This window comes from Podarcis filfolensis, assembly GCF_964270895.1.
Source record: "Podarcis filfolensis genome assembly, chromosome: 13".
Taxonomy (NCBI): domain Eukaryota; kingdom Metazoa; phylum Chordata; class Lepidosauria; order Squamata; family Lacertidae; genus Podarcis; species Podarcis filfolensis.
Window position 1 is genome coordinate 14,168,862 of NC_139615.1, and position 25,002 is coordinate 14,193,863.

The following is a 25,002-nucleotide window of genomic DNA, read 5'->3' on the forward strand; positions in this document are numbered from 1 at the left end:
TCAGGATGAGGAATCTCCTTTATAGACCAAGAAAATTACAATGTAAAATTGCTTATAAAACAATAGGTAAGAAAACAAAAGAAACATTAACACGTTATTGCTGAAATAAACAGCACACTCCCGCTGCTACTAAGGGCTTCGCTGAATGAGTGCCTTAAGGGCCTATGTTGAACATTTAAAAGCTCCCACATGGAAATCATTTCCATGCTTGACATTGTGCAAATACCACGCGAGACATGATGGCTCCACAGTATGACCCTAATGTCTTTTTCAAGGCAAACCCACAACTGGAGCAACTTACTTGGGCCGGCTGCATGTGAGAAAGTACATGCACATGGGTCTGTTACATGCAGCAGACTACATGCAGGATTTGTGCAATTGTCACGTTTGAAGCACACTGAATTAACCCAGAAAAGGTATTTCCCATTGAGCCTTGGCCAACCACAAGAGGAAGAAGGTGGGAGACCAACAACAGAGTATGCATTTCCATATGTTCCTGGAGTCCCTTTTTATCTTTCAAAAAAACCAACAACTTTATTTTACTGTTCTTTAATGCTATCCCAAAATTTGACAGCTGAGGGGTGTAGGGATTATCACCTTGCCTAATGGTAGGCATAAGGGTTTGAGTCCTGTTCTTTCCGGCTCCTGCTCGAAGTCGATTTGGGCTGACCTTGAATTCAAAGTTTCTGATTACTGAGATCACTTGAAAGCTGCGTCTTGCAAATCTGAGGTGCAGATTTGGACTTGAAAAGCTAAACTGGGAGCAAGCAGGTTGTTGGTTTGCAGAAAAGAGCCGTGCTCAGAGGGCTAAAGCATGACAACAGCACAAACGGCCAATAATTTGGGGAGATTGCCTACAGCCCAGGTGGGTAGGGGGTGATGCCAGCAGCCATGATTGGTTGGCATCCTGCCCCAGGGGGGAAAAGCCAGCTAGCAGAGGGGGTGGATCTAAAGCATTCATTTGTGTGCTTTATGTACACAGTTATATCCATGAGCAATCCTGCCCCACAAAACCCGGAGAGGCATTTAGTTTCATTGTTCAAACAACCAGCACCCCTCAGTCCTCTTGTTACATGAAGAAGTCACAAGAAGGGCATTTTATCAAAGAGCATAGCTAGCAAGGGCTGAACACATCCAATTTGTGGGAGCCTGTCAAAACCAGAATCTTCTGACGTTAAAACATCCCTCCTGATTATCACCTGCAGTGGCACAGTTATCCAGGAACTATTATATGATGGTATTAAGGAGATACGGTGCTCTTAAAGCACCATGTCTCCATCTTAACAGAGTGGTTGGGAAGCAGGGTGGGAGTGGGGAGAGGAGGAAGAACAGAAAGGAGTAGCAAAGCCCAGGCAACCAAAGAGAAAGCTAACAGCTTTTGGGGTAAGGTATGGAAATGTGAAAGCTTCTGTACAGACACAGCTTGCTGTTGAGCAGCAAACTATAACGAAAAGAAAGTGTATATACACCACCAAACCCCAAATGCCGATTGATTCTCTACTATTCCACTAGTTTGGAACCTTTTTTGCCTCCTGATTCCTTCCAATATTGCATCCGGATCCGGGGGGCGGGGAGAGAACCAGGAGTCCTAGACTTCCAACGCCCACCTTTCAACCTACAACACTCAATGCCCTTCTAGCAAAGGCTGGGCTCTATTCAATCCAAGAAGCATGGGCCCAGACGCACCCAGCTCCCTCTTCTCACCTCAGGAGATGAGCCTGCCTTCTTCTAGAGGCAGAAATAGAAGCCAAGCTCCTCCATCTCCCTTGCCATGAGTTATTGAGAGTCAGAAGTGACGAGGTCTCTGCCCCCAGATTGTTTCAGTTCTAAGGAATTGAGCTCTACAAACATTAAGGAACAACAATGCAGGGAGTTTTTCCCTAAGCATATAGAGTTCCTTTTCCTTTCCCCAAAGGCAGCCCCTGCACACCTGGGATTAGGCAAAGGAGCTTTCAAGGCAGAGTGCATAACATCTACATAGCTTTGGCCTCCAGGATTTATGGCAGCAATTAATGGCCTATCCTTCCCTTAATCTGGGCTCCACAGTATCCTGTGTACCTAGAAAACTGTGTGAGAGATGATGTAATTTGCAATTCTGAAGAAGAGCTCAGAAACACCTCCACAATCCTCTCCTTCAAAAAAACGAAACAATACAATTATACGGAAGTAAGCAAAGATGCTTATTTGGCTGTATTTGCCGGATGTTTCTTCCCACTTGTAAAATTTGGATTTTGGGTGGATTTGGTGGTCCATGCAGATTGGCTTTTAAACCCACAGATGCCCTCAAGCTCTCTAACCCGGGGTAGAAAAAAACAACAACCTGGGAGTTTGTGGCTTTCCTGATTTATTTATTTTTCCTAAATCAAGCCTTTGTTCCTTTTTCTTTGGGCTTGTGTGCTTATGCCTCCCTTCCTCTCTCACAGTGCCAGAGATCTCTATATGATGCATTAGGTCCACCGGGCCTTTCAGGAAACCTTCCCAGTTCCCCTCTTGTCACCATAATCTCCCCACCCGCCTTTGCTTGAGCTTTGCTCTCCACCAGCACATTTCCTTTTAATACTGCGAATCATGCATGCACACTGTGGGGGGGGGGCTGTTGAATGTAAACAAACATGGCTTCTGAGGGTATCCAAGGATGGCCGCCATGTTTATTCACCAACAACAGTCTTCTGTTTGCCCAGCGGCTGCACCAGGGGGCAGCAAGCGTAGTGAAATGGTGACAGTACCCCGGTGGGCAAGGTGGCATAAAGGTGGGCTGGCCACCATATTTTAGCATAATATGTTAATATATATCTCCCAGCAAGTCCCCTCCCCTGTCAAAAGAGATGGGGAGAGCAAAAGCAGGCCTGAGGTTAAGCATCTGAGGGCTGGCTGGACTCCGACTCTTGTGCCTCACTGCGCATCCGCTTCAATGGCGGAGCCTCGGGCGGCTTTTCTGCCTCAGGCGTTGGTACTTCGAAGGCCTCTTTTGCGGGCTTCACAGGGCCTGGTGTGTCCTGTGCGGGGAAGAGAAGGGAAAGGATCATGTCCATGCTATAGCAAGGGAAGAACACCCTCTTCTGCCTCTAGCCCTGCCCACCACTCCCATGGGGCCCCCAGAAGACTGCCCAGGAACAAATGTGGCCCTCAATCTGAAAAAAAAGTTCCTCATACCTGGTGTAAAGCACACATGAATGTAAATGTTAGAGGAGCAAGATTAGCATTTTGAGAGTTCCGCTTAAATATCCTACAGCTTTTTAAATGTGTCTGTGGAAAGCGGGGGTGTTTGTTTTGTTGTTTTTGGTTTTATTATTTACTTGTGTTACCTTGTATTTTATTCTGTGAACTGCCCCAAGATCCTTCGATGGTGGGGGTTGTTATAAGAATTTTAAGGTCTCAAATATAGAATAAAGGTAAAGGACCCCTGACAGTTAAGTCCTGTCGCGAACGACTCTGGGGTTGCAGCGCTCATCTCACTTTACTGGCCGAGGGAGCCTACGTTTGTCCGCAGACAGTTTTTCCAGGTCATGTGGCCAGCATGACTAAGCCGCTTCTGGAGAAACCAGAGCAGTGCACGGAAACACAGTTTACCTTCCTGCCAAAGCGGTACCTTTTTACCTACTTGCACTTTGACGTGCTTTCGAACTGCTAGGTTGGCATGAGCTGGGACCGAGCAACGGGAGCTCACCCCGTCGTAGGGATTCGAACCGCCAACCTTCCGATCAGCAAGCCCAAGAGGCTCAGTGGTTTAGAACAAATATTCATAAATGCACACCTATCTAAATATATGAACCATGTGTCTGAAGTAGTATGGGAGAGCCAATTTGACTCTCCCAATGACCTCAAATATTCCTCTGCAGGAAGGGAGGCAAATGGGGAAAGGCTTCCCATTATCTTTTTGCTTACAAATCCTGTCTTAAGCGTGCATTTGTGTATGAATAGGGTGAGCCTGTGACCTGGATTCAGGAACCATCACAAAAGGCTGGCCAGGCTGCCCAGGTAATGCAATCAGTGACCATTATCAGGTATCCAGGCAGACAGGATTTCTGCGGTAGACCACCTCCTTCTGTGATGTATGTATGATGTTTTGGGGGGTGGTCTTGGGCTACAGGGTGGGCAATTTCAAAAGTCTATATAAGGGCTTGCACACCATTGTTCAGGGTTCTCCTCCCTCCTGTGTGTGATGAGTGAATAAAGATCAGGCTTACTAGCCACTTTGCTTCTCAATATACTCTGGTTGGCCTCTGTTTTCTCCTACTGATGGGGAACCCACTTAAGGACTCTATAGGGGCTCTGGAATACCCCATAAGGGAAAGGGAGCAGTTTTTCTTTTAACAGTGGTATATAAATTTAATAAATAAAATAAAATAAATAGGGTGTTACCAAGTAACAACCCCTCTCCAAGAAACATTCTGCCTTGACCAACCCCCAAGCCTCACCCCAAAAGGCCACCACACTAAAACAGGCCTATTGTATGGCTTCAGCCACAAAGGAGAAACTTTGTGGAGCTGGTTGGCTGGTCCCACTCAGCCCTAGATGGAACATGCTGCAACACTGTCCGTTGACACATTTCAGGGAGATGAAGAAGCTGACTGAGTCAGGTCACTGGGTCTATCTAGCCGAGTATGGTCTACTTGGAAATGTCGCCATCGAACCTGGGAGCTTTGGCATGCAAAGAAGGGCCTCTACCACTGAGCTCCGTCCCTTCCAAGGATCAGCACCCTCACCTGGGTCTCTGATGTCTTGGAATCCGGCTCTTCTTTGGTAAGCATGGGAGGTTCATCTGTCCCCTCCAGAAGCAACACTCCGGACTCTGCCACCCAGGAGAGAAATGGAGAGATTGAACAAGTACGGAGTGTAAAACAAAAGGATTTAAAACCTCAGCGTCCTAGAATAGAATAGAATTTATTATTTATACCCCACCCATCTGGCTGGGTTTCCCCAGCCACTCTGGGCAGCTTCCAACAAAGTATTAAAATACACTGGTCTAAAAAATAAAATAAAATAAAATAAAATACAGTGGTCTGTTAAACATTAAAAGTTTCCCTAAACAGGGCTGCCTTCAGATGTCTTCTAAAAGTTTGGTAGTTGTTCTTCTCTTTGACATCTGTTGGGAGGGCGTTCCACAGGGCGGGTGCCGCAACCGAAAAGGCCCTCTGCCTGGTTCCCTGTAGCTTTGCTTCTCACAGTGAGGGAACCGCCAGAAGGCCCTCGTGCTGGACCTGTGTCCGGGCTGAACGATGGGGGTTGAGATGCTTCTTCAGGTATACTGAGACAAGGCCATTTAGGGCTTTAAAAGTCAGCACCAACACTTTGAATTGTGCTCGGAAACGTACTGGGAGCCAGTGTAGGTCTTTCAAGACCAGTGTTATATGGTCTCGGTGGCCGCTCCCAGTCACCAGTCTAGTTGCCGCATTCTGGATTAGTTGTAGTTTCCGGGTCACCTTCAAAGGTAGCCCCACGTAGAGTGCATTGGAGTAGTCCAAGCGGGAGATAACTAGAGCATGCACCACTCTGGCGAGACAGTCCGTGGGCAGGTAGGGTCTCAGCCTGCGTACCAGATGGAGCTGGTAAACAGCTGTCCTGGACACAGAATTAACCTGTGCCTCCATGGACAGCTGTGAGTCCAAAATGACTCCCAGGCTACACACCGGGTCCTTCAGGGTGACAGTTACATCTGTTGAATGGTCACTTTAAAATGTGAAGGTTCATTATTGCTTCACAAGTTGTGTATGTCTTTAAGGGCCAGGGCAAATAACGAGACCCAGTCTTACAGCTGTGAAACATAGCAGGTGCTGCTGAGTTGTGTTAATCAAGCTGTGTCAGCAATTGGGCATAGTATATAAGGAGCAGCACCTAGCTCTCTCATTACCCTGGGGGATGGGTTGGTGGCTGGGTTGTGTCTGTTGTTGTTATCTTTAGTGTAAAAGGAGTTTTTGTTTTTGTTATTAAAACCTTTGTTAAACTTATTTTTGAGTTCCTTGTATGCATGGTCTCCCCAGCAAGCTCTCTGCAGCGCTACTAAACTGCAAATAGCCAACAACATCACCTACCTCCTTCCTGCCCCAGCAAAGGAGGCTGAGAGTCCTCCGCCTTGAGCTCCCCTAGTGGGGTGGGAGTTACAGTCTGGCTGCGGTCCAGGGTGGAGCTGGGGCTGGTGTCCCCGCCTTTCAGCAAGGAGGTCTCCGAAATGGAACTCTGATTGCTGTTCTCATCTGCGGAAAGCGGAAAGCGGAAAGCGGAGCATTAGGAATTGCCTGTGGCTGCTGCTGTTGGGCAGCTTGGTGGTTGGTGGTGAGGATCCAAACGCCTCTTTGATTTCCCCATCCACCCTTCTTGCATGAATCCACAGGGTGCCTGGTGCCATTTTTAGGCAGGGCTTTTCCCCCCAGCTGGAACATACTGGAACTCAGTTCCGGCACCTCTCAGGTGGGCACCATTGCCATTATAAGAGAATGAGGGAGGCGTTCATGGTGAGTTCCAGCACCTCTTTTCCTAGAAAAATAGCACTGATGCTAGGCATAATGTCAGCATTTCCATGTGCTTAAATAACAGAGCTGCTCCTCCCTCCAGTCACATAGGGCCACTCCAGACTGGTTGGTGGTTTTTAGGGGTGTCTTCTGCAACATGTCACTAGTAACAGGGGAGAGGAGAGTGAGGGGAGAGACTTCATCAGGTGAGGCCTCCTTCCACCTGCCTTGCCTCCCTGCCCTGGCCCTGGGACTCCTCATAAGGAAGCTGTGCCTGGAGGAAGAACTGTGAGGGCAGATATTCCATCAGGCAAGGCCTTCTTCCACCTGCCTTGCCCCACCCTCCAGTCTCTGCTTCTCAATTTGTATTGTATTATTTTATGCACTGTGGCTTGCCGTTGTTTTATTAATTATAGTTTAGAAATTACTTATTGTAATTGTTGAGTGGATTTCTGTTTAACTTTTATATGTTGATATTATTACTTTATACTATTCTAATGATTGTTGAATGTTACTTTTTTGATGTAGGCTGCTTATTTTAAAGTTTTGTTTTATTATCACATTTTTGTATTGCGTTAGATTGTTATAAGATGTACATTTCTTGTTTCTTCAGCTTGTCAACCGCCTGGAGTATTGTAAGATAGAAAGACAGTATACAAATTAAAAATGATGGGGGGGGGGAAATGATGAACAGTGTATGATTACCACTGTCCACCCATCATTCCACTTCGTAATTGGTTCTGGTTTGCTTCCCCAATGTTCTCACACTATTGCTTTCTGGAGAGACACTCCTGCACTTCAGCCTAACGAAAGAGGGACAAAACCTGGAACATCTGTGGCAGAAAAAGGGAAAGGATTTCAGCAGGAAGTTACGGGACCTGCGCTGATTGCAAACAAAGCAGTATGACTGCCCCAAAACTTTTGCTGGTGCAAAGAATATCGAGAGAGGAATTGTGAATAGCCACCCCAATACCATCATCACCTCGATTCAGAGAGGTTCGGCTGGTGCCTTCATTATATAGTGGTACCTCGGGTTACAAACTTAATTCGTTCCAGAGGTCTGTTCTTAACCTGAGGTACCACTTTAGGTAATAGGGCCTCCCGCCGCTGCCGCGCCACAGCCATGCGATTTCCATTCTCATCCTGAGGTAAAGTTCTTAACCTGAGGTACCACTTCTGGGTTAGCAGAGTCTGTAACCCGAAGTGTTTGTAACCCGAGGTACCACTGTACATCTTTATGCCCCAGGGGAAAACTTTCTTCTTCAACCTTTGGCTGGTTAACCATCTCTGTCCTTTTAAATGTGGGAGGAGGAGTTATTAGTTTGTTCTTGTTATGTGCTTTGTGGTTTTGTTCTGCGTTTTTATGCTGTGAACCGCCCTGAGATCTTCTGATGAAGGGCCGTACTGTATACAAATTTAATAAATAAAAATAATAATTTTTTTTTAAAAAAATGAAAACATAAAAAAAAACATGACTGGAAGGAAGTTCTTCTACCTACAGAACATCAGTAATTTACGGAAAGTTGTCACACACGAGATGTAAGGAGAGGCCCACTAAGCAATAAAAGGAAGCGTCTTCCCGAATGAAGGAGCAGATATGAAATATTTTCCTTTAGCTTTGCAGAGCCCTATTCCGATGCCACTGCTCGGGCTGGCAGAGTGGTGCCTCTGGAAAGAGGCCACAGAAGAAGGGGAGGCGAGCCATAGGGGAGGGGGACAGGATCCTAGACTCCACCTCTGTCACAAGCCCCCCTTTGCTTCTAAAACTGGGTACGTCCCCCTCTTTCAAAATGCTTCTTTCTAAACAGTAGCCAAGAGCAGGGGTCACCAACCTTTATGGACTAGGGGCCATGTTTTGAATTTTTGAGAGAGCGCCAGGGGCACCAGTCACAAAACAGCTGACATAGGCACTGTGTTTACAGCTGAAGTAAACACTGCCCTGGATATGCTTAGTTTCCAGAAGAAGCAAGCAGAATCTCTTCCCAAAGTTCAATTTCAGATCACCTTTGGGGAAAACCTTTGGCGAACCAGTGTGGTGGAAGAGGCCTGGGCAGCCATGTGGCCTTGGAAGTATCCTTTCTCCCCAGCCTGACAAGTGTTTGTCCCTCCCCTCTCCTGCCCCCCACCTTCCACAATGTACCATTGAGGTCCAGCATGAGCAGGGCTGGGTTCCTGCGAGGGCTGGGCATGCGGGCTCTTCGCTCTTTGGTCCGCTGCTGCTCGCTGTTGCCTGCCAGCCGCCTTTTCTCCTGTCGAGGAAGGAAATGGAGCCATGAAATAAGGGAAGCCTTCAAGAGGATAGGAAAGGGAGCATGAGAGAAATTGATGTTTTAGCACAGCAGGGCCTCTTCTCTGGAACTCCCTGCCTATTGATATTAGTCAGGCACTGTGGGGTCTCAGGAAAAGCGACAGAGGCCCGTTTTTGTCCTGTTTTTTGGCTAGCCTAACTGATGCCATTTTGCTTCTGTAAAAAAACTGCCTGCTTTAGAACAGGCATAGGCCCTCCAGATGTTTTGGGACTACAATTCCCATCATCCCTGGCCACTGGTCCTGTTAGTTAGGGATCATGGGCGTTGTAGTCCCAAAACATCTGGAGGGCCGAGTTTGCCTGCTTTAGAATTTAGGAGGGTGAGCCACAAATATGCTAGGCGATTTTCAGGAAAACCTCCCTCTGCCAGGCAACTCTCCCCTTAGCTTGGGGTCCGCTAATCAGGGTGTCCTGTTTCAGATCAGCGCAAGGAACCTCGAAAGGGGGGGGAAAGTCTATCACACTGGTGAGTGTGGTTTGCCCACTCTGTTTTACTCAGCTGAATAAAGGAGTGTTTATGGGAATCTCCTCTGTCTATGGCATTTATTGGCTTTTCAGTGACCAAGGCAGCTTGGGCCCGATTAGCGGACCCCAACAGCGCCTTCGTTGTACTGTTTTCAACACCAGCTAAACACTTCTTTGCTTAGGAAAGCCTACCCACTAGACATGTAATTTCATTCCCAAAAATGGAAAGAGGAAGAAGTCCCAGCAAAGGAAGAATGATACAAAAACTTATGGAATATGCAGAAATGGCAAAATCAGAAGAATAAGAAATCAAAATAACAAACTTTTTAATAAAAGAATGGAAATGGTTTATACTTACAGATAAATTGTAAACAGATAGGAATGTTGGCAGGGTTATTGTAATAATCTGCAGTTTCATAAGAACATATATTTAAAGAAGATGAACAAATGAGCAAATGTAGTTAATTAAGATATGCAGAAGATAATAAAAATAAATTTAAGGAGCTGCAGAAAGAGGGGGGGAGGAACTCAAGTTTGGAAATGTCAAAATGATTGTAAAATCAGTGAAATGTATAAACTTGAAAATTTCATTATGTACTGTTGATTTTATCTATCTTTAGACCCCTTTTATTATGTTTACTGTTTTTATTACAGTTTTTAATGAAAATTTTATACTTTCCTATGTAAACATCTTTTAAAAAAATTAAGTGTTACATAAATTGAGCTAAATAAATATAGAGATGGAACTCTTCCCCTTACCTCATCTCGGGGGTCCACAATAGGTACCCACTTGTAGATCCGAAGAGATGTGTCCCCAACCGTCACCCACCGCTTTTCCCTAGGAAGCAGAGAAGAGCAAATGGTGTGATTGTTATTAATCAATTAATTAGTATTGTTAATTATGCAAGTTGCAGCTTCCCATGTGAACCCCACAACCTATTTCACCTCAGGGAAACTTCCAGCAGTCATTTACAGAGAACCAATTGGCAGGAAGGGGATCCTAAATATTATATTACCCATGCATTTATATAAGGAAACATTTAATATCCTGCCATTCCACTAAAGAACCTTCGGTGGCTCATAATGGCAAATATATAAAAACAACAACAATTTTTTAAAAAGCAAACAAACAAACCTAAAAACAGCCATAAAAGAAAAAAATGAGTCTAATGGAAACTGGACCACCACCAGCAACTAAAGTGCGCCAAATGTTTTCATAAAGAAAGACATTTTAGTTGCTCATCAAAAGACAAGCAGCAAGGTGGATGAAGCCTTCCTTGGGAAGAATATTATACTGTACAGTGGTACCTCTGGTTATGAACGCTTCAGGTTACAAGCTCCGCTACCCTGGAAGTAGCTGCGCCTGGTTGCGAACTTTGCCCCAGGATGTGAATGGAAGTCGCACACTGGAGGTGTGCACATACCAGGAGGCCCCATTAGTGAAAGCGCGCCTCAGGATAAGAACAGTATCAGCTTAAGAACGGACCTCCAGAACAAATTACGGTAAGTTCGTAACCAGAGGTACCACTGTGCAGCCCTCGGAGCCACCACTGAGAAGGCATCGTTACACATTCCTGAGCTGGCGTAACATATCAGCTAATGGACGGAGCTGTGAATCAGGAAGCCTTCAGTTCCAGTTCCACCTCTGCTATGACTTGGCTATGTAGCCTTAGGCCAAGGATAGCCAAGGCGGTGTGTACCAGGTGTTGTGGACTACAAGTCCCATCAGCCCCAGCCAGTATGGCCACTAGTCACAGATGAAGGGAACTGTAGGCCAGCAACATCTGGAGGGCATCAGGCTGGCTTAGTCTGCCTCATCCCACCTAACGTTGGGGCTGTGAGGAAGAAATAATGGAAAGGAAGCAAGGAAGCAGTGCTTTTCAAAAGCCCTCCCTGGAAAGGAAGCAAATGTGGTAATTTCTTGGCTGCCAAATCTAGGATCATCCCACACCACCAATATCAAGGGATGGAATAATAATAATAATAATAATAATAATAATAATAATAATAATAATAATAATAATATAATATTTGTACCCTGTCCATCTGGCTGGGTTTCCCCAGCCACTCTGGGCGGCTTCCAACAAAGATTAAAAATACCTTTAAAATACAGTGGTACCTCAGGTTACATACGCTTCAGGTTACAGACTCCGCTAACCCAGAAATAGTGCTTCAGTACTTAACCTGAGGTACCACTGTACATAAAAACTTCCCTAAACAGGGCTGCCTTCAGATGTCTTCTAAAAGTCAGATAGTTGTTTATTTCCTTGACATCTGATGGGAGGGCGTTCCACAGGGCGGGCGCCACTACCGAGAAGGCCCTCTGCCTGGTTCCCTGTAACTTGGCTTCTCACAGTGAGGGAACTTCCTAAAAAAATGCAACTTGACAATCCCCATTCCAAAATGCATTTGGCAAACATTCGCAAAAGTGCATGAAACAGACCGTGTGCTTCCCAGTGTGAAACTTTGGGCTGGAATACACAGGAGCACAGGCAGCTCCAGGTCAGATCATTGATGCGACTAGTCCAATATGGCCTACACGGACTGGCAGCAGCTCACACAGGTTTCAGACAAGGGACATTCCCAGCTAGGGACACCAAGGTTTGAAACTGGGGCCTTCTGCTCTGGCACTGAGCTGCAGCCCCTCCCTGCAACCCAAAACACAGCTGTCAAGCCTGTTGTTGTGCCAGGTGTTGTGCCACATGCACCCCAAAGCCCAAATCAACCCCTCGTAACCGGAACCATGGCAACCAGCTCACAACCCTTCTACAAATGGGTGCAGCCAGAGATGCTAGGTCCCTCCAAAAGTTTCTCCGGCCCCTACACCCATTGGCCTCACCATCTGCGGACATGCTCGATGGCTGCCATCACTTTCTTGATGTCATCTTTTGCCCGGCTGCGTGTCTCAGCTCGAACCGCCCGTCCAGACATCACCGGGGAACAACTTTGGAGAGTTGAGCAGAGTGTGGAGGGGCAGATGCAGAAGAGAAACAGAGAGCGTTACGACTGGGATTGCTTTGTTTTGCTTATGTTCTTCTGCTCTCTTTATCCCATTTCTTTCTTCCTTTCTCTTTCTTTTTTCCTTCCTTTCTTTCCCTGTTCCTCTGCCCCTCTCTGACTCCTTTTGCTGACTATCCGAGCACGGAACTAGAAATATTCCCTGTGCATCACTCTGCCATCCGGATATCCAGCCATAGCGTGCCTCTCCATCAGTCAGTCTTCCTCCTCTGTCAGTTTGCGTCAATATTTTGCTGTTTCTCTCCTCTTTCGGTTTCTTGGTTTTTGGTTTTAATCTGAGCCCTCATCTACCGGTACTCACAATTCTCCCTTTCGGCTTAGTCCACAGTGAATCTCTACTTCCTCCTCTTTGTCTTCTTTTTCCTGTCCTCCGTTTGTCGGGGGGGGGGGGGAGAAAAAAGAAAACGGAAAAAAGGCGGCTCACCATCGGAAGAAAATAATATAAGTTCTTTGGGTTGTTTTTCTTTTTTCGTAGAGATTTGCAGCACAGGGAGCGCCCTCTGGTGACTAGGAGAGCTGGAGAAGACGAAGAAATTGACAGTCTGAAATAGAGGATTGCATCCTTTTTGATAAATGCAGAGAGGCAGATGATGGAGCAGCCTGCAGGTGGAAAGACAGATTAAGGATAGGCAAAAACAGAGCAAGCGATTAATTGTGTACACTTCTCCTTTGAGCTCAGAAAGGATGCTCGGTTGATCATTTATATCAGAGCTGCAAGTTTTAAACATCAGGTGGGACCACAGGAAGGTAACACCTTTTACTAGGACCAGCTAAAATGCAAGAAGACAAGCTTTCAAGGGCTGTGTACAGATTCCAATTTATTCTACATCCATTTAGCACTGCCTTGGGAAGCAGCCTATGCACGACTTAGCCGCAATCTGTATCTATCCTGTCCTTTCTTATGAAATGCTGCATTTTGGCACGTATTTCCCAAACCAGATTTGATCCGAATTGAGAAAAAGAACAATTTAGCTGCATATTAAGCTGGCAATGTGCACACAACCACCTTCTCCAGAATTATTCTTCTTCAAGCTGGATGTGAAGCAAAATGAACAGGGGATACGGAAAGAGAGAAAAGATGTAGCGCAGAAAGAAAAGGTTTCAGACAGGCTGAAATTCAGTCCTGTGTGTTACTCAGAAGTACATCTTGTTAAACTAAACGAGGTTAAGCGTGTGTAGCGCTGCACATTTACTTTGGAGTAAGTCCTACTGAATTTAATGAGACTTACTTCTGAGTAGGTACGCTTAGGATTGCACTGCTAGCTTCCGCTCCTGGGCACATTTTTTCAGTGGTACGCCCCAACTGAATTCATTGTCACTTATTTCTGAATAAATGTGCATACAAATCACAAAGGCAGGTAGATTGCTAAATGCAGAACAGATATTGCATCTTCAAGAGGAGCTGCACCTGTTGCATGCCTGCCTGGTGCATGCCTATTAGAACTACAGAGCCTGTGCCGGAAATTGTGTGGCGACCCAAAACCTATGACAGAAGGGTGGGCTGGCAGCAGTCATTCAGCCGTGAGAGGAATCTAACACTCTGCACATGCTCAGGAGATCTTCCTCCTCGGTGGGGGGGGGGGCAGGGAGGGAAGAAAGTGGCAAGCAACTGTAAAAAAAAGCAGCTATTTTCACAATATATTTTTTAACATTTTTTTACAATTAGCATGTGTTTTTCTCCACTGTCTATTTTCTTTTCCCATGCCATCCCCCCCCCCCACGCTTTTCAAAGCCTATGAGACAGAACCAGTTAATCTCCGAAAGCTGCTTTCTGGGGATTGGACTTGAGAAGCTCAGCCATGTTCCCACACGGCGCTCAGATCCTTGCGGTGAGTCAGAGGCGTTTTTTGGGGTCGCCATTACCTCAGCCCGGTCTTTGCGAGGCGAAGGGGGGGGGGAGGCCCACATGCTTCAGGGCCCAGTGGTACACTTAGTTAATTTTAGGCTGAGGAGGATTTAATGCTCTTAAAGAGGCCCTCTCTTTAGAGGCATTCTTTCACTAAGCCCCCCCCCCATGTCTACACTGTGCATTTAAAGTGGCGCCATGCCACTTTAGACCCTCGTGGCTTTGCTCAAAGAAATCCATCGTTTGTCCAGGGTGCTTAGAATTGTGAACAGGCCCCCATTCCCACCCTACCCCCCCCCATGGCTACAGTCCCCAGAGTTCCCTGGGTTTGGATTTCACGGCAGCTGTTTTTATTTTATTTGCGGAGGTTTCATTTTTAAAATATTCTGTGGCGCTTTGAGCAATTGGAATATATATATATGGTGCTTTTTCTAAAAAAAATGTTTAGGGGTACTCTCATTTTCCTACTCATATTGAAATACTGCCTCTCAATGAGGCCAAACTTAGATTCACAAAATGTTTAGGGGTGTGCGTACCCCTGCATACCCCCAGAAAAAAAGCACTGTATAGATTTCTATAAGAGCCTTGCAGGCCAGCTTGGCCCCAAGCCACTCTCTGCTGCCTAAGATGACAGACAAGATGTACAAAAGCCAACCGCACCGGCAGCCAGTTCTCAGTTTGAAATCAATGGGACAGTGTCATCTGAAGGCAGCAGGCTAGGTTGGGGGGGTGGGTTATAGGGCAGGCAGTGGTGGTTGGGCCTGTGAGGCAGAAAGCCGGGAGGCCAACAGTAGGTGGAGCCAGAGCCAATGAGAGGCGGAGTCAACTAATTGCAGTTTCCTCCCTCTCTTCCTCCATATTGAGTTGTGCAAGAGCAACACTGAGACTAAGGATGGGGAAGCTGACAGGCTGTGTCACCATTTCAATTAATTGTAAGTTTAGGTCAGTGGGGGCTGCCTGAGGGCAGACTCAGGAGCGGAGGAAGGGGGGCGCGGTGGGTGAGGACCGCCCTGGGTGTCACCACTGAGGGGGTGACAAAATGGCGGGTGGCACTCACCGCGGGGCCTGCAATGTGCCCGAGCCACGCATCTCTGCTGGGAGTGACGCGGTGGCTTGGGTGCCCACAGGCTCCGTGCTGCCCCAAATGGTCTGCCTGCCACCTCCCCCTCAGCTGTAGGGCGGCTGAATGGGAGGAGGCAGCCAGACTCCTCGGCGGCCCAGCGGAGCGTCCTGCTCCGGCTTACCCCGCCACACGGGCGGCTGGCCCCGCCTCTAGGCGCAGGGCACGTGTGCTGCCCCAGGCACCCAATCAGCTTGCTCCGCCGCTGGGCAGACTAAGGTTATTAGGGCAGTCTCTTATTTGTAGGGTAACTAGCATCCTATAACCAGCATTCTTGAGTCTAATTAATGCATGAAGGGGTTAATGCCATAGAGTAAGCTGTCCTGCCAGGCTTATCAGCTATGCCACTTCCCCTCACCTCGGGAGGAAATGGGCAGCCAAGCCTTTTGTTGTACTCAGTCTACATATGAGGGACAGCCTCCATGCCACAACTGGAATACTGTGTCCAATTTCGGACACCACCATGGAAGAGGGATGTTGACAAGCTGGAACGTGTGCAGAGGAGGGAGACCAAGATGATCGAGGGTCTGGAAACCATGCCTTATGAAGAACTGTTGAAAGGAGCCGGGTATGTTTTGTCTGGAAAAGAAGTGACAGAGGAGATCTGATAGATGTCTTCAAATATCTAGACAGCTATCACATGGAAGATGGAACAAGTTTGTTTTCTCCTGCTCCGGAGGGTAGGACTCAAACCAATGGCTTCAAGTTACAAGAAACGAAGAACTTTCTGACAGTAAGAGCAGTTCGAGAGTCGAACAGACTCATTTGAGAGGTTGTGGATGCTCCTTCCTTGGAGGTTTTTGAACATCTGTCATGTATGATCTAGTTGAGATTCCTGCATTGCCGGGGCTGGACTACATGACCTTTGGGTCTCTTCCAACTCTACAATACTATGATTCTATGATTTACTTAATATTAAGGGTGTGTCCTGCAAACCTTCAGCACACAGGCACTCTCAGGGCAGCTTAACCTCTTGTTATCCTCTTAGGATAAAAACCAATATAAATCAAACAATAAAAATCAGTGAAACAGCAAGAAACAACCGATAAATCATACTGAATACATATATAAAAAAATAAGGAACAGCTAGTAAAAACTATGACTGGCTTAGAAGCCCTAAAAAGTTCTAAATCCAAATGATGGATTGCACTTTCGTACCGCTCACCAACCTGGGCAGTTCACAAAGTTATTTTGTAAAAAAAACACCACAATCCAGGAATTAAAAAAACACACACCAAAAAGCTGTAAAAACCTTGGAAGAATTGGGCTGTGATCCTATGGGGCTTACTTCTGTGCAGTCATGTATAGGATTTGCTTTGTAAAAAGCTGCCCAAATCCTCCCTGGGGACAGGAGGGGTGCCACTACCAACAAGGCCCCCTCTTCACCACCGTGGAGGTGGTTGTGAAAAGGTACGCTACCCTCAAGCTCTTGGGAAGAAGAGGGAGATGGTTTTTAAAAGTGCGAGAACAAATGCACATTCTGTGCAAAGGGACTGTGGAAGGGAACATAAGGATCGTGTTTCTGCGCCTTTCCCACTGCGACCCCCTTGTCTCCTTGAGTTCAGATAACATTGTCATTTTCTTGGGGAAAACGACAGGGGAAATCCCAGCCGGCCAGCCTGCTTCCTTAAAGAAAGTAACCGGCAAAATTCCTTGGGTAGCCCAACAAGATGGATTATCGTTCACAGCTTGACCACATAATGTTGCAACCCAGCATCAGTCTTGGCCTCCCAGAGCTGAAGACAAGGCTCAGTCGCCCTCGCTCAGCAGCTAGGCTTCTCTACTCCCCAAATCCCTCCGTGTCATGGATGGGGTGAGGCCCAAGGGACAAAAGAAACCCCTCAAGCTTCTCTGTCTGTCCTGCAGATCTCTCCCGAGGCCACATCCTCCTCTGTGGCCTGGATTCGAATCCCGTGTGTTTTTGCCTAGCTGGAGCGTGTCCTTGCATTCAGATGATGATGATGCCTCCTGCTCACCTGGGCAGAAAGGAGTGTGTGTGTAGAAACTGGCCTGCCCATACAAAGGGAACACTTGCATCCAGTGCTGTGGATGTGGCCCTCAGGAGGTTTTCCCAGAGGGGATTGAGGCCCTCAGAGTGGAAACGGTTGCTCTCCCTGCCCTGATCTATAACATTATGCTGGGGAAATTGCCCCGTCAATTTTCAAATAGTAACAAATTTCCTGGGAACTGTAGTTTGTTCAGGGAATTGCTGGAAACTGAAGCTCTGTGAAGAAGGGTCTCCTAACAAATGGCTCTGAATAGCTCAGTTGGCACAGCATGAGATTCTTTATCTCAGGTTTGTGCGTTTGAGCCCCGCAATGGACAAATGATTCCTGCATTGCAGGGGTTGGACTAGAGGATCCTCATGGTTCTTTGAAACTCTCAGCACCCTTAAGAAACTATAGTTCTCAGGGTTCGTTGGTGGATTGGGGGGGCGCGTTCTAGCGAGACAAACAAGAAAGACTAGCAAGCACAAGGCTAAAGTCACTCTGCACCTGTTGAACAAGGACAGAATAGTCAACTCTTTAAGCATGTATAGCACACTCCGTTTAAAAAGAAAAATCTTTGTGGCGCAGAGTTCTGTGTAACCCAAAAGCTTACATTTGCCGACACCACATATGCATCTTAAACAAATTCTGTTCATTTGTTCCTGCAAAAACCCGCACCTATCCATTCTTGCTCCCTCATCCCGCCCCCTGAAAGGATGTGGGTCGTAGGGTCTGGGTCGGCATCGTACTTCATTCCTTACATCATATGTGTGGTAACTGTGTCCATGTGTCCAACACCCCAACATGAGATTTTCAGAATGGTGACCGTGAGAATCGGCTTAAAAAAAAAAAGGGAAAAAAGAAAACATTCCTTTCTAAACAGATCTTCCGGTATTATTTTACGATAAGCCATCTAGGCTTTTGGGTTTTCCCCCCCACTCCTGACCTGACTTACCGTAAAAGTAAACTCAGTACAGTATTGATTTTAATTTTATAATCTTTTACTATTTTATGACTATGTGCATTATCATTAACTACTTTGATGTACGTGTCTAGGTTTATAAACTTTTTTTATCGTAGTGTGTATTGTGAGTGTCAGTGTGGGTGCAGACTTCCTGGTGACACAGAGTTCTCGCTCAAACAACTGACAATTTTGATGAAACCATGCAAGAATGATCATGCTGTGATACGCCAAGGAATCCTGCTGGCCTGGCATTCTCTCCCCGACAGTGGTCAGCCTAGGTGCCTCAGGGAAACCATGACACGTTTTCCCGTAGAAAGTAATGTAAAACGAATTAAACCGTTCCAGACTTTTAAAAACAACCCCTAAAACAGCAATTGAACATGAATTTTACTATCTAACGAGACCATTGATCCATAAAATGAAAGCAATAATCAATGTACTGTACTATAAAATAAATAAGACAGTATTGTAGATGATAAAAATAATTTTTAAAAAATCTTACCTGCACTGATGGGGGGCTTTTATCCATTTCCACCATCACACAATCAATCAATCAATCAATCAATCAGTATCTGAACTGATTCCAGACAGTCACAAAAACAAATTAATCGAAAATGCCTAAAAACAAACACAAATTAAATAGCAAAAACAAGAGCACCAAACTTAATCTGTTCCGGAAGTCCATTTGACTTTCAAAATGTTCAAAAACCAAGGTACAGCTTCTGATTGGCGCAGATGCCCCGGAAACGGTAGCCAACAGCCACATAGGATGTTCGGCTTCCAAAAAATATTCGAAAACCGGAACACTTACTTCCGGGTTTTCGGAGTTTGAGAACCAAAGCATTTGAGAACCAAGGCATTTGAGAACCAAGGCATTTGAGAACCAAGGTACCATTGTAAAACTTTGAACTTGCTTTTCTTTTCTTTTTTGGTCTGGTTGTTTATCCTTGTATCCCCCCCCCCTTTTTTTTGGCAAATAAAAGATCCCCTGCTGTACAGTCTCTGTCCTGATCAGCTTTGGCACGCACAGCAAGGCTGTTGTTGAAAGTTCGCTATCCGGTTCCACCACTACCGCCAAACCAGGCTGTAACAGTGTGTCTGAGTTTTCTTACTTAAATTACACAGCATTCTTCTTAATTGGGCAGGACTGACCTTTCGGGAACTGGTGAGTGAAGCGTGTCGAGGTTTGGCCTAAGTACTTTTTGTAGTCCTTCCAATTCATAACACTCCCAAACCAGTTTTGATAATGAATAATTATTTAACTAATCATTTACATTTTAACTAATTCATAGATCAAGCAATTACAGTCGCATATCCAGCTGCTCTTTAGAGATACCGAAGGATAAAATATGCAGTGCTCAAAAGCTGTCCATTTCACCTGTACTTGGAAGTCAGTTCCCTGGAACATAGTGGGTCTCACTTTTAAGTAAATAGGCTCAGGCTGCACAGCTTAAGGCAAGTCATTGGAACTGTTAAAGGTTTCAGCCACATTTGAGTTATTTTTTCTGTTATATTTTCCAAAAACAAAAAACCTTTTTTTAAAAAAATAATAATCTATTTTTATTATTGGATCAGCTTCGACAGGTGTCAGAAGAACCACTCTAGATATTCAGGGATGGGATGGCCCAGGAGAAGAAATTGCATAGGTCCCAACATTGTTTTCTGCTAATTTAAAACATGTTTGTTTGTTTATTTGTTTGTGTGTGTGTTTGTTTTTAAAAAACACTTAATTCTGAGACCCCCAATATTATAATAACTACGTAAACTGGACCCACACTTTAAAATCCCGGGGGGGGGGCTGAATCCCACCCCTGTATGGATCTTTCCTAAATAAAATGAATCCATGCTTTCCAGTTCTTTCGAACTCTTCATAATTCATCTTTTCCTATGTTGCTGTCTTTTTCTCTCTCTCTATACTGACCTGCTGTTTTGTAATCATTTAATGCACCGGATTTTTAACTTGGCTGCTTTTCATGTTTGGATTGGCTCTGGAAAATCCTTGAAGACAGAAATATTTGGATGGAGTTGAATTAAATCATAGGGTCTGCAGCTTCCTCTCTCTGATCTTCCCACCCTAGCCCAAAAATTAAAAAAATGTAACCGCGGCCCCTTTAAGTCCCACGAGCTGACTTTTGGCCCCGGGGCAAGTGGACGGCCATTCATCGATACCCCAAGGAGAAGGGGGCGGAGAGAGGCATGCGGCCCGCGGGCCGTGCCCTCTCGCCTGCCCCTTGATCTGCCCGCGCCCAGTTACTCCCGCGGACGAGCTGCTGGTCAGCGCCAAGTTTCGTGGAGGTCGGGGCGGGGGGAGAAAAGGGAGAGGAGATTAGATTCCTTGTTCCGGGAACGGAGGCATGTGTGATCTCAGCCTCCTGGAATCCGCGAGTCGCCTGCGATCCCGGGATAGGACGAGGGAGGCGGCGCGGGGGGGTGGGGGGAAGAAACCCGAGTCCTATAAGAAGCGCGCCGCGACGAAGGTGCAACAAGTGGAGGTGATCCGAGGCTCCAAAGGCGCTGCTGCAAGAATGGAGGTGCTTTCAGGTAGGGGGAAATTGCCAGGAACCTTGGGAAAGGGGGGGGGTGCGTGTAGAGGTAAATCTTGCCGCAAGTCCTGTAAAACCCTTCTCCCACCCCCAGCAAAAAGGAGAGTGGCTCGATCGAGTTCTTGCTCTGGAAGTTTGCAAATAGAAGTCAGAGTTCGCAGACAGCGATGGGGGAAGAGATGCGGAGAGCTGCCCCCCCTTAAAGTCAGCTTCGATTGGAGACGTTATGGAAGGATCATTGCCATATTCTTTTAAAAGCTTTTATCTGCCGATCAGGCTGGTGTTGTTTGTCTATATGCCCAGATAAGTTGGTAAAAAAAAGGAGCTCTTTTTTCCCCTTAAAACATGTTTAGGGGTACTCTCATTTTGACTCAAGGAAAAAATCACCATTTTATAGTTCAAGTCGGGGAAAATAAATACAGTAAATGGACAAAAGTACAAAGATTTGCAAAATGTTTAGGGGTGTGAGTAATGAGTACCCCTGGGTCCCCCCCCCAGAAAAAAGCACTGGCAAAAAGGAAATGGGGAATCCCCAGTTGGGATGAGGGAAGCAATCCTGCAGGAGCTCCTAGGAGCAGGAGTGGGTAGGAAAAATTGACTGTCCCCTCCTGATTATTATTTTTTAATTGCCTGGAGCTTTATTATTATTCTAACCTAACTTCAGCTATCCTCTTGTGAAGCAGGCTTTTCCCTTGTTTTCAAAGGCAGGTCTTCTGTGCCTTTTAACAGCTGTTTAACGGGCAGGGATTCAACTGGTAAATCTCTCCCGTGAGCCCATTTGAGAGAGAGAAAATGAACTACTACCTGTCTCACAGGTTTTAAATGCGGAAGAAACCTGCCTGAAAAGCAGTTAATCTAATGTAGTTAAGAATTCCGTGACTTTTTGTGTAATAAAATGAATAATCGAATGGTAGTTCTGCCTTGGCTTCAGCTGACCCAGGCTGGTAAGAGAAAGGAAGTTTTTATCGGGGAGAATCATCAGGGCCAACTTTTGTTTGAACTTGCGCAGTGTACACAAGTTCAAACATCTTGGCATCTGCATGAATGAGTCTAGAGCATCTGGATGCTATGAATAAGACAAGTCTTTGGTTCAGATTTTCCCTTTAGCAGGGAAAATGCTCTACAGAAGAAGCTGGTAGAAAATTAACTCAGGGTAAAGGACGCCAAATCCAAACTCTATTCTGGAACGGGGCTACTGCTGGCTTAGCCGGCAGAAGGAGCACAAATCTTTAAATGGTGTTTTTGCCGGCTTATGCCAGGTTCACAAGTCAAAATGCTGAGCCGGCTGGGTTTAGGATCTGGCCTAAGTCCTCTTTTTGGGTCCTGCCTGTGCCACACCCCTGGAAACCCCCTTTCCAGGGCTTACACCAGCCAGAGACCCCAACCCCACTCAACTCAGTGGAGCAGGACCCAGCCAGCTGGGCCCAACAACATAAGCCCTGAAAAGGGGAAGGGAGAGGTTATGGGATGGGACTAGAGAGTGGGGACTTAGGCAGGATCCTGACATGGTTCCATGTGGACTAGCAACCTGGCGGTAAGTTACACCACAAAAAGGGTGGTGTTAACTTGAACACTATTTTAAAGGCTTCCCCCGCCAGGTTTAGGCTGACGGCTGAGCAGCTGCAGTCAGTTGACCAAATTTCCCAAGTTGTGCAGACATGTTCTTGGGTGTTCATTATGGGGAAGAAGCTCATAAAACATGGTTAAGTAATACTGTACTTCAGATGTGTCTCTTATGTCAACTGTCAAAAGTTGGTTGCGGAGGGCAGGCTGCTGGGTGGTTGGGACGGGCAACCCATTTGCTCACCTCTTTCCATACCAGGTGGTAAAGGGTTAAGCTGATTCCACTCTCCACTTTCCCTTTCTAATCTGTCCTGTCCAAGCCAGAATTGTAAAACCTGAGCAATTTCCTTTTCTCCTTCCCTGCCTTCCTGAAGAGCAATGAATGAGAGATAAATCTTTGCACATATCTCCCGCTGCAGTACCTGAGGCCAAAGTTAAACATTCACTCAGAAGGAAATTTCTCTTCATCTTGGGGGACTTCTATGCCTGGCCATGGAGTGCCAGTGTGTGCTTTGCACTTAAGATGGCTGGGTGCTATTCTTGGCATTCCCCCCTTGAAGGATCACAGCTGTGGATGGCAAAGATCTCTCTTGACTTCCAAGACTGCATACAGGCCATGCTACATGTCAAACACCTGACAAAAGATTCCCTAGAATGGTAGTTTGTTAAGGGTGCTGGGAATGGTAGCTCTGGAAGGGTGGACTACAGTTCCCAGGATTCTTTGGTGCAAATAATGTGCTTTAAATGTTAGGTATGTGCGCAGCCCCCAATGCCATACAGTGGTACCTCGGGTTACATACGCATCAGGTTACAGACTCTGCTAACCCAGAAATAGTACCTCGGGTTAAGAACTTTGCTTCAGGATGAGAACAGAAATTGTGCTCCAGCGGCAGCAGGAGGCCCCATTAGCTAAAGTGGTGCTTCAGGTTAAAAACAGTTTCAGGTTAAGAACGGACCTCCGGAACGCATTACGGTAAATACTTAATCTGAGGTACCACTGTATTGTCTAGTATTCTGTTTAGCAATAGCAGCCAACCAAATATCCCCAGGAAGCCCCCAACCACAGCAGGAAAGAATTTGCCCTCCCTGTTCTTTTGTACAATCCTAGCATCTGATTATTATTATCCCTGAACACAAGAGGTTCCATTTAGTTCACAGGAGAAACAGAGACATAGTAGAGGCTTATTTAAAAAGCTTAAGCCTCTGCAACTCTCCTCACCCAAGCAATTTTATTTTATCATTTCATCTGTTTCTTGAATCCTCCTAGGAGTTCAAAGGGACATACATAGTTCTCATCCTGCCTGTTTCATCCTCAAAACAACCCTGTGAGGTAGCTTAGGCCGAAAGCGAGTGACTTGGCCCAATATCACCCAGAATGGGGATTTGAACCCTGGTCTGCCAGGTCGTAGTCCAAAGCTCTAACCACTACACCACACGAGCCCCAGGCCCCCAAACTCTCCATCCTGCCCTCATAGAGAAAATGCTTCAGCCTTTTAGACATCTTAGTTTCCTTTTTCTAACTTGGAAACCCAAGACCCTGTGAAGTTGCTGCTTTGCTTAAGGCAGCAGGTAGACCTGGGTAATAATTGATCGGTGTATTCCCCCCCCCCCTCTTTTCAAAACTGGGGGAATCACCCATCCTACCATTTCTTCATCCCTGTGTGTAACCTGAAACTAGCACCCAGAAAGAGCCTCATAACTAATTAAGTCTGCTGCCTCTTCCTACGCTCAGACTTTATGGCTTTGACGCCAAGTCAGCTTCTCTCTCCTTCTCTGCCCCCACATGGCTTAGCACCTAGCCTGATGAAGAGCTCTGGGGAACTCTAAAGCTTGCACATCTTTTGGGACCAGCCCCACAATGCCAGGAGTTAAAATGCATTTTAAAATGTCCGGAAATAAAAGCTATCGCCCTCCTGTGGGTTGTGAAATGTCTTCTAGAAATTGGTCACACTCTCCTCTATTTCCAGGGAGCCCCTCTGTGGGGTTCCCTGATGTTCCTTCCCACACATAACTCCTGGGTTGTCCTCCCCGCCTCTCAGCTTCTTCCAAGATAGAAACACAGGACACTGCTTCCTTCGTCTACTCTGTCTACTCTGACTGGCACCTGTCCTTCCCCCAGGTTTCAGGCAGGAGCTTTTGCAAGCCCTACCTGGAGATACCAGGATTGAACCTTTGACCTTCTGCATGCAAAGCAGATGCTCTACCCACTGAGCTACTCCGCCCTTACCCAAGATGTCTGTGATTGCTGCATGAGAGGGTGGGGAGACCAAATTGCTTGGTTGAAGAAAATCTCGTTTAATTAGAATGCTTCTGATGTGCTGTTAATAATCTGTGCATACAAATTGTCTCAGTGAGAAGGGTGGAGTGTGCCTGATAAGGACAGGCAAGAAGCCCTTGAGCTGTCTGTGATGTGTGTAGATAAGTCGATACAGGTGATGTGGTTTTCCCACTCAGAGGAAAGTGATGTGGACTTTGCCTCTGGTAACCTGGGTCAGAAATCTGATATGGGAGTGCTATTTTTGTTTAAGTCTCTTCTTTGTGTATTTGTATTTGTGTGTGTATGTATACAGTACTTAAAAATCCCTTTGCATATCACTTGCCCTTAAAGTACCCTTGCAAAGTAGGTCAGCAAAAAGGTTTCGCCCTTAGGTACAGACTCCAAAATACAAAACTGCAGGTCCATTCATACCATCAGCTGTGAAGACTGCTGGTGTGCCTAAGTGAAATGCAGTTTAATG

General features: G+C 46.2%; 2 protein-coding genes and 1 long non-coding RNA gene across 6 annotated transcripts in view; 1 reads left to right on the top strand and 2 right to left on the bottom strand.

Annotated features, from left to right (window-relative positions):
* Positions 1-20,568, bottom strand: BCL7C (BAF chromatin remodeling complex subunit BCL7C). Of its 3 annotated transcripts, none has more exons than XM_083584266.1 (10): positions 20,080-20,568; positions 18,661-18,776; positions 15,636-15,785; positions 12,665-12,840; positions 12,062-12,166; positions 9,982-10,060; positions 8,590-8,698; positions 6,033-6,194; positions 4,707-4,792; positions 1-2,996 (listed from the first exon to the last, which is right to left on the bottom strand). In XM_083584266.1, the coding sequence occupies exons 5-10, from the start codon at positions 12,151-12,153 to the stop codon at positions 2,853-2,855; spliced, it is 672 nt and encodes a 223-aa protein (XP_083440392.1). In that variant the 5' UTR covers positions 12,154-12,166; positions 12,665-12,840; positions 15,636-15,785; positions 18,661-18,776; positions 20,080-20,568; the 3' UTR covers positions 1-2,852. The 3 variants fall into 3 exon arrangements, with proteins under 3 accessions (XP_083440392.1, XP_083440391.1, XP_083440393.1); XM_083584265.1 differs by having other exon boundaries at positions 12,542-12,840; XM_083584267.1 differs by lacking the exon at positions 15,636-15,785 and having other exon boundaries at positions 20,080-20,537.
* Positions 1-25,002, bottom strand: part of LOC310748480 — a 110,026-nt gene that overhangs the window by 34,239 nt on the left and 50,785 nt on the right. The window lies entirely within an intron of this gene.
* The window catches only part of CTF1 (cardiotrophin 1), a gene marked incomplete at its 5' end in the record, with an annotated part of 8,694 nt that continues 4,204 nt past the window's right edge, over positions 20,513-25,002 (top strand). For both annotated transcript variants that reach the window (XM_083584253.1, XM_083584254.1), the window contains one exon: positions 20,513-20,699. In XM_083584253.1, coding sequence (XP_083440379.1) covers positions 20,513-20,699 — 187 coding nt within the window. The remainder of the gene's footprint in view (positions 20,700-25,002) is intronic.